This window comes from Pseudophryne corroboree, chromosome 6 (assembly GCF_028390025.1).
Source record: "Pseudophryne corroboree isolate aPseCor3 chromosome 6, aPseCor3.hap2, whole genome shotgun sequence".
In the NCBI taxonomy this organism is placed as follows: Eukaryota; Metazoa; Chordata; class Amphibia; order Anura; family Myobatrachidae; genus Pseudophryne; species Pseudophryne corroboree.
Window position 1 is genome coordinate 750,726,779 of NC_086449.1, and position 14,603 is coordinate 750,741,381.

The 14,603-nt window shown below is 45.4% G+C and overlaps 1 protein-coding gene across 1 annotated transcript in view; it reads left to right on the forward strand.

Moving 5' to 3' along the window:
• Positions 1-14,603, forward strand: part of MGAT4B (alpha-1,3-mannosyl-glycoprotein 4-beta-N-acetylglucosaminyltransferase B) — a 530,095-nt gene that overhangs the window by 463,373 nt on the left and 52,119 nt on the right. The window contains exons 10-12 of the mRNA XM_063928535.1: positions 1,364-1,471; positions 2,909-3,102; positions 9,023-9,101. Coding sequence (XP_063784605.1) covers positions 1,364-1,471; positions 2,909-3,102; positions 9,023-9,101 — 381 coding nt within the window. The remainder of the gene's footprint in view (positions 1-1,363; positions 1,472-2,908; positions 3,103-9,022; positions 9,102-14,603) is intronic.

Sequence of the window (14,603 nt, forward strand, 5' to 3'; positions counted from 1 at the left end):
ACATGGGGAAAATGGCCTCTGTGGTACTGAAGAGGTTAACCCTAGCAATTGACGTTTGTAGGTGTTAATGGGGAGTGGTTGCAAAAATGCAGACGTCATTGTGTGTATCTGGCATCAGCTGCGAGCTCATATATATAATATGGCACCTGCTACGCTACTGCCCAGGGCTACCCTTAATCTCAGTGATCTTCAGTTTTGCATATAGGCTGCAAATGTGTACCAATTGCGAATAAGTTTACAATTGCTCAAGTGGACGTCTTTTTTTAATTTGTTTTCCATTTCTGGGTGGCAGCTTCACTTGCTAATATCAGTGGCGTCGTAGCCTAGAAAATTGCAATTGAATTTGTGTACAATGCTGAATCAAGCTAGATTAAACATATTAAAACATGCAAAGTCATAGAGACATAGGACTGAAGGTTTTGAATTGAAATAAACATGGAGGAGATTAATCCATGAGGTGTTTCTCTGTGTATTGCCTCTTTAATGTGTTGGAGCTGTTAACCCTTTAAGATTGAGAACATTAGTTGTGGGTTTCTCCTGTCCTATATGATTCTTAGGGGAGGAGTTTGTGGAGTGTTAGCTGATGCTGGCCAGATTTAGTACCTCTCTGATCTGGTTTACCTTCGCACCCACCCTATATCTCTGTTGTGTGTGTGAATTTTCTGCAGTGGTTCAGCTCACTCAAATGAAAACCACATACAACAAGAATGTGGAATAATTCCAAGGGGATTCCCTTATAATAGGCTTTAAAAAAAAAAAAAAAAAAGTCAGCATAATATATAGAAAAAAAGTTTTTTTGTTTTTAAAAAAAAAACACTCTGCTCTTCTCAGTGCTCATCACTTCCTTAGTGTTTTGTTGTTTCTGTTACTCGCTATTCAGATGTTTAACCATTTTTTATTACAATTCACCATAACCTTTTTGCAAATGAACCTAACATATAATGATGAATGTAACCTACTGGAACACGGCAAAGATTTCTCCACTGTCCTTATTGGTTTTAACTGCAGTGAAAAATATAGTCAACGTAACTGAATCTAGATCTCAGTTGGGATCTGTGATTTTAATAACCAATTTCAGTTATGCAAATATTTGTTGTGAATGAAATTATCACCTTTAAAGTTTGCTAATTAAGTGCAAAGCTTGTCACAGCATGCATCTTGGATCACTGTGAAAGGTCCTGCCTTAACAGGACTTTGTGCATGTTTGGAATAATGTTTTTTATCTTTCGAGATGTATAGGTAGTAAAAGTGTTAAGTTGACCAGCACCCATCCTTTGCTCTGGCTTTGTAGCAAGACATTGGCTGCAGGAGACCAGGACAAGGGCACAGCCGCCTGCTAAATATTGCCGTTCTTCTATTCTAGAAACACTGTGATCGACAAAAGGCAAACCTGAGGATCCGATTCAAACCTTCTCTATTCCAACACGTAGGGACCCATTCCTCTCTGGCGGGAAAAATACAGAAATTAAAGGTATGGAGACACACGAGACTATGCTTACGGTATAAGACTTACTGTGGAATTATGTCTTGTAGGGGTTCAGTTCTTTTTTTCTTTTACTATTGTAAGTCCACATCTAACTGTATCATAGAGACATCAAAGGAATACAAATGTGTGTGCACAGGAGAAAAGCGTTCCTCTCCTAGCAACGAGGTGCACGTCTTTTAAATATAAAAACAAATGTACTGTATACTCTGCGATTTTAAATCCAACTTCAGGGATGTTCCCCAGGATAACCAATCCACATGAGATACAAGAAATGCAAGAGAGTGGGATAACCTAGCGTTGGATTTATCTTTGCTTCTAAATCATAAAATCTCCAGATGACCAATAAGTATTAACCATATATTTAGGAAGGAATCCTTGTACCTAAGCTCACCTTGCCCAGGTGTATTGAAGCCTTGAAAGGTATCTTTATCCTTGAATGTACATCTCAAGATATCTCATATCATCCAAAATACTTTGTTATTGGACTCCGCTTGTGACCTTTTGGCACACTTTAGGCATGAGGGTTATAGGTGTAATATTCCGGGTTAGACTCCTCTTCCTTCTGGTATGTGAACTCTTAAGGTCCCCAAGGTGTCCACACCTTGACAAAGGACCTAGTCCAAAACACATTGAGGGAGGAGACAGGCTGCTGCTACCCCAGGGGACGTTAAGAGTTCACATACCAGAAGGAAGAGGAGTCCAATATCAAAGTACTTTGGATGATATGAGATATCTTGATATGTACATTTAAGGATGAAGATACCTTTCAATGCTTCAATACACCTGGGCAAGTTGAGCTTTAGGTACAAGAATTCCTTTCCAAATATATGGTTCATAATGATTGATCATCTGGAGATTTTATGATTTAGAAACAAAGATAAATCCTACGCTCAGTTATTCCCCTCTGTTGCATTTCTTGGATCTCAGGTGCACATCTTTGTTCATTTATTAATACAACATTAAGTATAAGAAAGAAATACTTACATTTACATTGAGCTACATGATCAGTGATTAATCATTCTTATCACTTCCAGGTACAGTAGATATTAATTGCAGTCTAATTTCCCTATCATAGACACACACACACATGCACACACTATTTAGCTAGCTATAAGACTGTAAGATGAAACCTGGGCACGGAAAATACCCGCATGAACATAGGGAGATTCTACACGATCATGTGATCTAATGTGTCCAATCATGTTGGTGAAATCTCTATATACCACACCATTTCATAAAAATATAAATAAATTAATTATATATATAGATATGTGTGTGTGTATACTGTGTGTGTGTGTGTGTGTGTGTGTGTGTATATATATATATATATTTTTTTTTTTATATATATATATATATATATATATATACATACATACACACACACCTGTATTATAAAGTATATGTTGATGCTGTCATTTTCAGGACAAAGATTTTGGAAAACAAGCTCTACGTAAGGAACATGTGAATCCAGCGGCTGAAGTCAGCACCAGCTTAAAAATGTACCAGCATTTTACCCTGGAGAAGGCATACCTGAGAGAGGACTTCTTCTGGGCATTCACGCCAACCGCAGGAGACTTTATACGCTTTAGGTTCTTCAAGCCTTTGCGAGTAGAAAGGTCTGTCAATAGTAATACAGCGAGCTTCCCACTAACCAATATACAATACACAGATCTGTCTTAACAGCCGTGTAGGCTCTTTGGTCAAAGCAATGCACTGGGGTCCCTACCTATCCTCCAGTGGTAGGGGTGGGGGGTGCTATCAGCCGCAGCTTTGATGTCCCGTGGGCGGTAGAGGGTGTTCTATCTTCCGCTCAGCATGTAGGACCTGGAGCAGTCATTTCTGCTAATTACTCCTTTACTGCACAGATGGTGGGAAATGCAAGCGGGAGGGAGAACACTAAACTGATGAAAGGGGCATTAGGCTGAAAGAAGGGGCCCCGGTACATGACTTCCAGAGTGGTAGGGGGTGTTTAATATGCAGGGGAGGGGTGGATAGTGGAGTGGGCTTAATATTCATTAGGGAGGCCATATTTTCAATCGTGGGAATCGGGATTGAAAAATGCTCAATCCCGGTATTCCCAGGATCCCGGGATTGAACTGTTCTTCAATTTAACTCCCACCCCGACCCCGCCCATTTCAGGTTCAGAAGAAGAAAAAAAAAGAACATACTCACTATATAGTAAAGGGGTCCAGACTCCAGAGGCAGGCAGCAGCACAGTTGTCCTTCTCCATTTAAAATGCAGGCTGTCTGGCTGGTGAACCGGGCGGGCTGGTGGGTGGGTGGAAGGCCTGGCGGGCGGGCTGAAGGGCAGACGCGCTCTTCAGTAATAGCAGCGGGCCGGAGGAGGAAGAGATGGGGATGTACAGCGTAACGCCGCGCTTCGCACATCCGGGGCCGGGCAGCACATGAGGCTGAGCCAAGCACTAGTGCTCAGCGGCGCTGCCCGGACACAAAAAAATATCAGTACAGCGCATGCGCAGTTCAATCCTGTGAATCCCAGGATTGGAGGCTCCAATCCCGGGATTCAAATCCCGCCATTTTTGGCCTCAAATCCCGGGATCCCACCAATCCCGGGCTTGGCCACCCTAATATTCATAATATTCCAGTGGGAGGGCAGCTTGCTTGACTGCAGATAACTCCAGTTTCTGGAAATAGATTTCTTAGCTTTCAGTGGAATAAAAACCTAGAGAGTCCCACCTTTTGGGAAGTACTGGGGACTTGCGGATCAGAGTTCAGGAGCCAGAGCAATCCACAGACGAAAATATAAAATTGCATACCGGCGTGTGGAGCTGGAGCAGGGACCAGCTGCTGAAAGGCTGATATCTTTGGTTCTGAGCATAATATAGACAAACTGCCAATGTTCTCCGAAAGGGGAGCATCCCAGCTTTTAGAGTATACTCTCAGAAAAACTCTAAGTCAGACCGAACCTGACATATCTGTCAGGGAAGAGCAATTAACAGGCTCGGATAGGGACCACTGCTTTGAAGACAGATATCTCCGGTTCTCCAGAGCCAGTTTTAAAAAATCTGGTACTCCTGGAAAAAGGAACCCTCAGCTAGCAGCCTAAGGCCCTTATTCTCCTGGCCGTTTGGGCAACTGCCCACTGAACCCATACAAAAAGACGACCCTGACAGGGGCATAACTAGACATTTTTCTCCCCCAAGCCAAAATATTCTCTGGCGCCCCCCCTATAATTGGCACTAGTAAAGCGATGAATCTGCATGCGCCACAAAAAAAGGGCATGGCCTTGCTGAAATGGGTGTGGCTTTTCATAAAGGGGCATGGCATTGCAGGAAAAGACTACCTTATACCCCAGTTTTGCAACCTGCATGCCCAGACATTGGCCACCACAGGAAAAAAAATAATCCTGATTCATGCCCCTTACATTATTTGTCATTTTTCCTCCGTATAGTAATGCCCATTATACATTATGCCACATACTGCAATGGCCCTTAGACATTATGCCACACACAATAATGCCCATGCACAATATGCCACACACCATAATGCCCCCGACACATTATGCCACACACCGTAATGCCCGTGACACATTATGACACGCAACGCAATGCTGTTATACATTATGTTACACACTGCAATGCCTCTGATACATTATAGCACATACAATGCCTGTGACACATTATGCCACACACTGGAATGTCCGTGATACATAATGCCACACACTGCAATGTCCGTGATACATTATGCCACACACTGCAATGACCCTGAGACATTATACCACATACCACAATGCCCGTGATATAGTAAACCACACACCGCAATGCCTGTGACACATACCGCTATGCCCGTTATACCCTAAGCCACACACCGCAATGCCCGTTATACATTATGCCACACACTGCAATACCCCTGAGACATTATACCACATACCACAAGGCCCGTGATATAGTATGCCACACACCGTAATGCCTGTGACACATGATACACACCGCAATGTCCGTGATACATTATGACACACACTGCAATCCCCATTGCACATTAAGTCCTACACTAAGGCTTCTAATTACTTTTAAATTACCTGCTCGTTTCCAGGGGTTTCATGCTCTTGGTTCTATGCACGGTGCCAGGGGTTTTCATGCTCAGGGTGTCATGCTCGTTGCCAGGGGTTTCATGCGCTGGTTGTTATGCTTGTTGCCAGAGGTATCATCTGCTGGGTTTCAAGTTTGTTGCCAGGGGGTAATATTCATTGCCAGGGGTTTCATGCACTGGGTGTCATGCTCGTTGCTAGGGGGTAATGCTTGTTGCCACGGATTTCATGAGTTGGGTGTTGTGCTTGTAGCCAGGGGGTAATGCTTGTTGCTAGGCCTGTGCTCCCAGTGCCACATATGCCCCTAGTGCCAGATATTCCCCCACAGTGCCAGATACACATATGCCCCCAGTGCCCCATATGCCCCCTCAGTGCCAGCTACACACATACCCCCAGTGCCAAATATGCCCCCCTCCCCCCCAGTGCCAGGTACACATATACCCCCAGTGCCAAATATGCCCACCCAGTGCCAGGTACACATATAGCCCCCAAGTGCCAGGTACACATATACCCCCCCAGTGCCAAATATGCTCCCCCAGTGCCAGGTACATTCCCCCCCCCCCTGCTGCTGTGCGTTTTGGGAAGGACACGGAGGGCACAGTGCACGCCTCTCCTGTGTGTCCTTCCTGGGACTCCGGCAGCAGTGGAGTGTCTGTTAAATGAAGTGCCGGTTCGTGAGCCAATCAGAGTTCACGAACCGGCACTTCATTTAACAGACACGCTGCTGCCGCCGGAGACCCAGGAGGGACACACAGGAGAGGCGCGCACTGTTCCCTCCCGTGTCCTTCCCAAAACAGCACAATCAGTGGCGGTGACGGCAGTACCCCCGCAGCCCTGCGCCTCCAATCGATCGCAGTGGCTGTGGGGCCCTAGTTACACCACTGGGCACTGACAATACAGATAGTTTTTTAGTAACCAATATGTAATGCAGAGATCTTCTCCGTAACCAATATGCAATGCAGATAGCTTCTTAGTAACCAATATGCAATACAGAGAGCTTCCTACTAACCAATATACAATACAGAGAGCTACTTAGTAACCAATATGTAATGCAGAAAGCTTCTCTGTAACCAATATGCAATGCAGATAGCTTCTTAGTAACCAATATGCAATACAGAGAGCTTCTCCATAAGTAGTATGCAATATAGAGAGCTTCTTAGTAAATGCAAGGAGCTTCTTAGTAAATGCAGAGAACTTCTTAACAACCATGCAGAGAGCTTATCTGTAAACAATGTGCAATGCAGAGAGCTTCTCATTAACCAATATTCACTGCAGAGAGCTTCTCCGTAACTAGTATGCAATGCAGAGAGCTTCTCCGTAACTAATATGCAATGCAGAGAGCTTCTTATTAACCAATATACAAAACGGAGACTTTGAAGTAACTAATATACAATAATTATCAGAATATGGTACAGAGAACATTTTAGTTGACTCCCTGTGCCAGGTTGCAGTCATGCTCCTTGCATTCTGATTGGTCGACCATGCTGGCCAGTCACCTGTCAGCATCTCAGGATCTCTGAACACTCTAATAATTTTTCCCGTATTATGCACTACGGACTATGCTGCGAGACATGTCCTTACTGACAAAGAGACTGGCCTGGCGGAAAATATTCTCCCATTATTTTTGTCATCCGACTCTACGTATAAGACAGATTCGGGAAAATCCTAATGAACGTCTTGCAAGGACATTTGCCGCCAACTAACACTTTTGTCATTAACACATGCTTTCCATTGGGCTAGTTTTTTACCATCAGTACTGTAGACCTTGTATTATTAATGGTTATTATAATTAAACCATGCCAAGTCTAGCTGCGCGTTATGGGGATATCAGGTGAATGGCTTGGCAGCTCGAAAAATGTGTTCTATCTATAGCTACTTAAATTGTACCACTGTGTTCATAAAGGTGCCCACAAAAAAAATAATTTCCCTCACAATGAGTTTATCATATCAGATGAGATCTTTGGAAAATTGTGGTCGTCCGTAAATTGAAAACAATTGTATTACTATATGTGTGGGCAGATTGAGCCTGGTCACCTCATTTAGAGTTGGGTGAAAACAAACACAAACATAATGCAAGCAGCAGGAGCAGATGCGTCAGACAACAGTGGTCGGAAAAACTGGGCCTGATTCAGGGTGGTACGCTATTGGTGCAGCTGCTATGAATATGTACACAGCCAGTGTGTGCGCAAAAAAAATGTGCAAATGTCAGACGCCTGGTTTGCATTGAGATGCCCAGTGGAGACTTTGCAGATCCACACAACTGCATACAAAGAGGCAGCACCCGACCAAGATCCTTCTGTAGCTGGACTCCTGAGTTATTCTGGTCGCACAGAATGGCCTCATATACTAAGGGGTAAATTTACTAAAGCTTCTAAAACAGAGAATTGGTGATGTTGCCCATAGGAACCAATCAGATGATGTCTATCACGTCTCTATTGCCTTTTAGAAAATCATGGACAGCAGCTGATTGTCTGATATGGGCAACATCACCAATTCTCCGTTTTAGAAGCTTGAGTAAATTTGCCCCTGGACCCATTTTTATTGCATAGGGGATAGAAGACACATGGGGAGATGTACTAAGCAGTGATAAAAGTAGAGAAGTGAGCCAATGGAGAAGTTGCCCATGGCAACCTATCAGCTGCTCTGTATACTTTTATAGTAAGCAAATTATAAATGTTACGTCAATGCTGATTGGTTGCCATGGGCACTGGCTCACTTCTCCACTTTTATCACTGCTTAGTACATTTCCCCCCCAGTGTTATACATTTGCATAATTGGTTGTGTATTAAATGCATTTGGGGAACCAGATGTGTCATCATTATTATCTGCTGCAACTTGCCCAGGGACTGAGTACCTGCAAGTCATGTTCTAAAGGTTGCTATTATGTTCTAAATGTTGCTATGTCCTTACTTTACTTTGACCACATCTACACATACCCCTCCTGGCCTAGTCTTGGGCCCCTGCCACTCTACTTAGAATAGTTTCGGCCTCAGCAGCCTCTGGTTGCGCCATGTTTCCCTTGTTTTGGAGTCTAGAATTTACTTGGCAGGTAAAAAATATATGCATGCACACTACAAAAACAAAACAAAAACAGCAAGTTGTGCCAATAAAAAATAAAAACCTGCAGCTTGCATTTTCACCTGACTCTGACTCCTGTGTGTCTAAAAAAGCACAATGACGATATTTTCTCCTTCCAGTCAAATTACAGACTGCAGAAATAACGTGCGTCCTTATCGCACGGTGAGCAATTAAGAGATGCTCATCTGCAGCAAGCAATTTTCACAGACGTAGATAATTTTGGAAAGTGTCAAAATAGGCAGCAGGATAATTTGAGAATTAAACACAGGCAGAATGCGGTGTCTCCTTCTCCACAGGATAGTAGCTAATTGGAACACGGCAGATAATAACACATTATCATGCTATCGACCTTTAACCGTCTTTGGCATGAAGACCTGGTTCCTGATCTATTTTTGGTTTTATTCCCATAGGTACTTTTTCCGGAGTGGGAATATTGAGCATCCCGAGGACAAGCTTTACAACACCTCAGTGGAGATCCTGCCTTTTGATGTAAGTACGCAAGGAGATTATGATTAGAAAAATAACAAAGTGGCTGAGCAGTTATTGTGTAGCACTTTCAGTTTTATAATTTTGATCAGCTAGCAGGGATCCTTCCTAGAGTACATAAGATTGGATATGTCAGGCATAGTTTCATACTCTCTTTCTACGGATTGGATATGGGAGCCCCACGCTTGGCATGCCAGCTGTCAAAATACAGACAGCGGCATCCCGGTGCTTAAGATCCCGACAACTAATGTAAAGTGAAGTTATCCTGATTCCTTAACCGCCTAACCCTAACCTTCCCTTCCCGCAGCCTAACCCCAACCCTCCCCGGTGGTGGCTAACTCTGATCCCCCTCCCTGCAGCCTAACACTAACCTTTCCCACCCACAGCCTAACCCTAACCCTCCCTCTGCAGCCTAAATCTAACCCCCCTGCCCCTGCGTGGCTTACCAGCGCGTTGTCCCGCAGTCGTCGTTCTGGATTCCGGCAGTCAGAATCCCAGCACCGGCATTTCAATGTCAAATGTCGGTATACCAGCGTCAGCATTCCAAGTTGTGCTGGGATTCCCACTGCCGGGATCCAGACCACCCGGATCCTGACTGCATCTCCTTTCTACGAATGTAGATAAAACTTAGTGAATATACTGAATGGCTTTGCTCTTAGAAAAATCTAATGGAAAATACTAGATTACCATGAGCATATTAGCATACAATTTATCTTTAAATATTGCTATAGGCAAAACAGAGCAAAATATAAAGCAGGATTAAAGTGGCTTTAAGGTTTTTGAGATTCTGTTAAGACCGTATTTTCTTAAAGGGACATATTACGTTACATATCATCTTGGATTGGAAATACTTTTAGATAGATTTTAGTTCCCGCTTTAGGCTATGATAACTTTGACCAAAACATGCAGTATACAAAAACCACTGATTGTAAGTTCCTTTGCCAATGATTCCATTGCCAAGTTATCCGGTCGGTAACTGAGCTGAGTACACACACGGCAACTTCATTTCAAACAGATTTGAACACACAACAGACTTCCGTATAACGAGATACATTTTTGAGGAAAACACTTTGATGGTTTTCCAGCCCTTGTTTCTAACACATAGAAAAGGTCTTTCTGGAGGTACTTTGCCTACTGTAGTACTGCTAAAGCTAATGGAGTATTCTAGTATCTCACTGCCAGTGTGACAGCAAGAGGATGCTGCTTTGTGTCCTCCTCTCATGTGCAGGTTCAGGCTCCCATCCACATTTGGCAGTGCCTCTGTGCCGACTGCTTGTGCGAGCATTTAAATCCTGTTGTCCTGTTTTCAGAATCTGCAAAGCAAACACTTATGTCACTCACTATATCAGGTGGTGTATTGTACAGTCTGCTAATGTATAGAGGAGGAGGAGGATGAACAGATTGGTGACTAACAGTCATATGCTATTTTCTGCCTGTGTGTGACACATTACACAATCGTTAGACGTAAGAGTCTCTGTTCTGCAAGATGCTTGTCTTAAAATATTACCCATCTGGTAACGTGCTAAATCCTGTGACGTACGCATGTGTCTTACCCGGTATATGGATTTCTCTGACGTCCTAGTGGATGCTGGGACTCCGTCAGGACCATGGGGATTAGCGGCTCCGCAGGAGACAGGGCACAAAAATAAAAGCTTTAGGACTAGGTGGTGTGCACTGGCTCCTCCCCCTATGACCCTCCTCCAAGCCTCTGTTAGGTTTTTGTGCCCGTCCGAGCAGGGTGCAATCTAGGTGGCTCTCCTAAAGAGCTGCTTAGAAAAAGTTATTAGGTTTTTTATTTTCAGTGAGTCCTGCTGGCAACAGGCTCACTGCAACGAGGGACTTAGGGGAGAAGAAGTGAACTCACCTGCGTGCAGGATGGATTGGCTTCTTAGGCTACTGGACACCATTAGCTCCAGAGGGATCGAACACAGGCCCAGCCATGGAGTCCGGTCCCGGAGCCGCGCCGCCGACCCCCTTGCAGATGCCGAAAAGTGAAGAGGTCCAGAAACCGGCGGCAGAAGACTTTTCAGTCTTCATGAGGTAGCGCACAGCACTGCAGCTGTGCGCCATTGTTGTCAGCACACTTCACACAAGCGGTCACTGAGGGTGCAGGGCGCTGGGGGGGGGGCGCCCTGGGCAGCAATGATAATACCTTGTTCTGGCTAAAAATACATCACATATAGCCCCTGGGGCTATATGGATGTATTTAACCCCTGCCAGGTCTCACAAACACCGGGAGAAGAGCCCGCCGAAATAGGGGGCGGGGCCTATCTCCTCAGCACACAGCGCCATTTTCCTGCACAGCTCCGCTGCGAGGAAGGCTCCCAGGACTCTCCCCTGCACTGCACTACAGAAACAGGGTAAAAAAACAGAGAGGGGGGGCACTTTTTTGGCGATATTGATATATTAAGCTGCTATAAAAGAAACAACACTTCTGTAGGGTTGTTCCTATATATTTATAGCGCTTGGGTGTGTGCTGGCAAACTCTCCCTCTGTCTCCCCAAAGGGCTAGTGGGGTCCTGTCTTCGATAAGAGCATTCCCTGTGTGTCTGCTGTGTGTCGGTACGTGTGTGTCGACATGTATGAGGACGATGTTGGTGTGGAGGCGGAGCAATTGCCGGTAATGGTGATGTCACCCCCTAGGGAGTCGACACCGGAATGGATGGCTTTGTTTATGGAATTACGTGATAATGTCAGCACGTTACAAAAATCAGTTGACGACATGAGACGGCCGGCAAACCAGTTAGTACCTGTCCAGGCGTCTCAGACACCGTCAGGGGCTGTAAAACGCCCTTTACCTCAGTCGGTCGACACAGACCCAGACACGGACACCGAATCTAGTGTCGACGGTGAAGAAACAAACGTATTTTCCAGTAGGGCCACACGTTATATGATCACGGAAATGAAGGAGGCTTTGCATATCTCTGATACTGCAAGTACCACAAAAAGGGGTATTATGTGGGGTCTGAAAAAACTACCTGTAGTTTTTCCTGAATCAGAGGAATTGAATGAAGTGTGTGATGAAGCGTGGGTTAACCCCGATAGAAAACTGCTAATTTCAAAGAAGTTATTGGCATTATATCCTTTCCCGCCAGAGGTAAGGGCGCGCTGGGAAACACCCCCTAGGGTGGATAAGGCACTCACACGCTTATCAAAACAAGTGGCGTTACCGTCTCCTGAAACGGCCGCCCTCAAGGATCCAGCTGATAGGAGGCTGGAAACTACCCTGAAAAGTATATACACTCATACTGGTGTTATACTGCGACCAGCCATCGCCTCAGCATGGATGTGCAGTGCTGGGGTGGTTTGGTCGGATTCCCTGACTGAAAATATTGATACCCTGGATAGGGACAGTATTTTATTGACTATAGAGCAATTAAAGGATGCTTTTCTTTATATGCGAGATGCTCAGAGGGATATTTGCACTCTGGCATCGAGAGTAAGTGCGATGTCCATATCTGCCAGAAGAAGTTTATGGACGCGACAGTGGTCAGGTGATGCGGATTCCAAACGGCATATGGAAGTATTGCCGTATAAAGGGGAGGAATTATTTGGGGTCGGTCTATCGGATTTGGTGGCCACGGCAACAGCCGGGAAATCCACCTTTTTACCTCAGGTCCCCTCCCAACAGAAAAAGACACCGTCTTTTCAGCCGCAGTCCTTTCGTTCCTATAAGAACAAGCGGGCAAAAGGACAGTCATATCTGCCCCGAGGCAAAGGAAAGGGTAAAAGAGTGCACCAAGCAGCTCCCTCCCAGGAGCAGAAGCCCTCCCCGGCTTCTGCAAAGCCCTCAGCATGACGTTGGGGATTTACAAGCGGACTCAGGGGTGGTGGGGGGTCGACTCAAGAATTTCAGCGCACAGTGGGCTCACTCACAGGTGGACCCCTGGATCCTGCAGGTAGTATCTCAGGGTTACAGGTTGGAATTCGAGAAGTCTCCCCCTCGCCGGTTCCTAAAGTCTGCTCTGCCAACGTCTCCCTCAAACAGGGCGACGGTATTGGAAGCCATTCACAAGCTGTATTCTCAGCAGGTGATAGTCAAGGTACCCCTCCTACAACAGGGAAAGGGGTATTATTCCACACTATTTGTGGTACCGAAGCCGGACGGCTCGGTAAGACCTATTCTAAATCTGAAATCTTTGAACCTGTACATACAAAAATTCAAGTTCAAGATGGAGTCACTCAGAGCAGTGATAGCGAATCTGGAAGAAGGGGACTTTATGGTGTCCCTGGACATCAAGGATGCTTACCTGCATGTCCCAATTTGCCCTTCACATCAAGGGTACCTCAGGTTCGTGGTGCAAAACTGTCATTATCAGTTTCAGACGCTGCCGTTTGGATTGTCCACGGCACCTCGGGTCTTTACCAAGGTAATGGCCGAAATGATGTTTCTTCTGCGAAGAAAAGGCGTATTAATTATCCCTTACTTGGACGATCTCCTGATAAGGGCAAGGTCCAGAGAACAGCTGGAGGACGTAGTAGCACTAACCCAAGTAGTGCTGCAACAGCACGGGTGGATTCTGAATTTTCCAAAATCTTAATTGACCCCGACGACACGTCTGCTGTTCCTGGGAATGATTCTGGACACGGTTCAGAAAAAGGTGTTTCTTCCGGAGGAGAAAGCCAGGGAGTTATCCGAACTTGTCAGGAACCTCCTAAAACCAGGAAAAGTGTCTGTGCATCAATGCACAAGAGTCCTGGGAAAAATGGTGGCTTCTTACGAAGCGATTCCATTCGGCAGATTCCACGCACGAACTTTTCAGTGGGATCTGCTGGACAAATGGTCCGGATCGCATCTGCAGATGCATCAGCGGATAACTTTGTCTCCACGGACAAGGGTGTCTCTTCTGTGGTGGTTGCAGAGTGCTCATCTGTTAGAGGGCCGCAGATTCGGCATACAGGACTGGGTCCTGGTGACCACGGATGCCAGTCTGAGAGGCTGGGGAGCGGTCACACAGGGAAGAAACTTCCAGGGAGTGTGGTCAAGCCTGGAGATGTCTCTTCACATAAATATACTGGAGCTGGACTTCCGGTTCCGGCATGGGAGAGTGAGCAGCCTCCCTTGTCAGCTCCGTTCCTCAACTCACCTGCAAGAACCGTAGCCCTGTTTACCAAGGGAAGACACCGCTCCCGGTCCCCACGCAGAACAGAGGGGACGATGGACAAGTTTTTAAATTCATCACCCTCTCCGAAAACATCCCCGCAGTCGCAGCCGCCGAGACAAGAGAAGCGCCGGGGAGATCACAATATGGCGCCGGGCGGCGATAACACGCCGGGGACGCCGGTGCACAAGAAATCTATTGTGGAGCCTGCAGTGGATTCTCCTTTGGCTACAGAAGGTTCAGGTACTCTTTCCTCCTCCTATGAGGATATGGTTTTGGCTATTAAGTCCACTATGACACCTTTATTGCAAAAGGCAGTTACAGAGTGTAGCCATGTATTAATAAAATAGTGTAAATATATGTGGTAGTAAATAAATTGAAATAACTCTGGGTTTGGTTATAA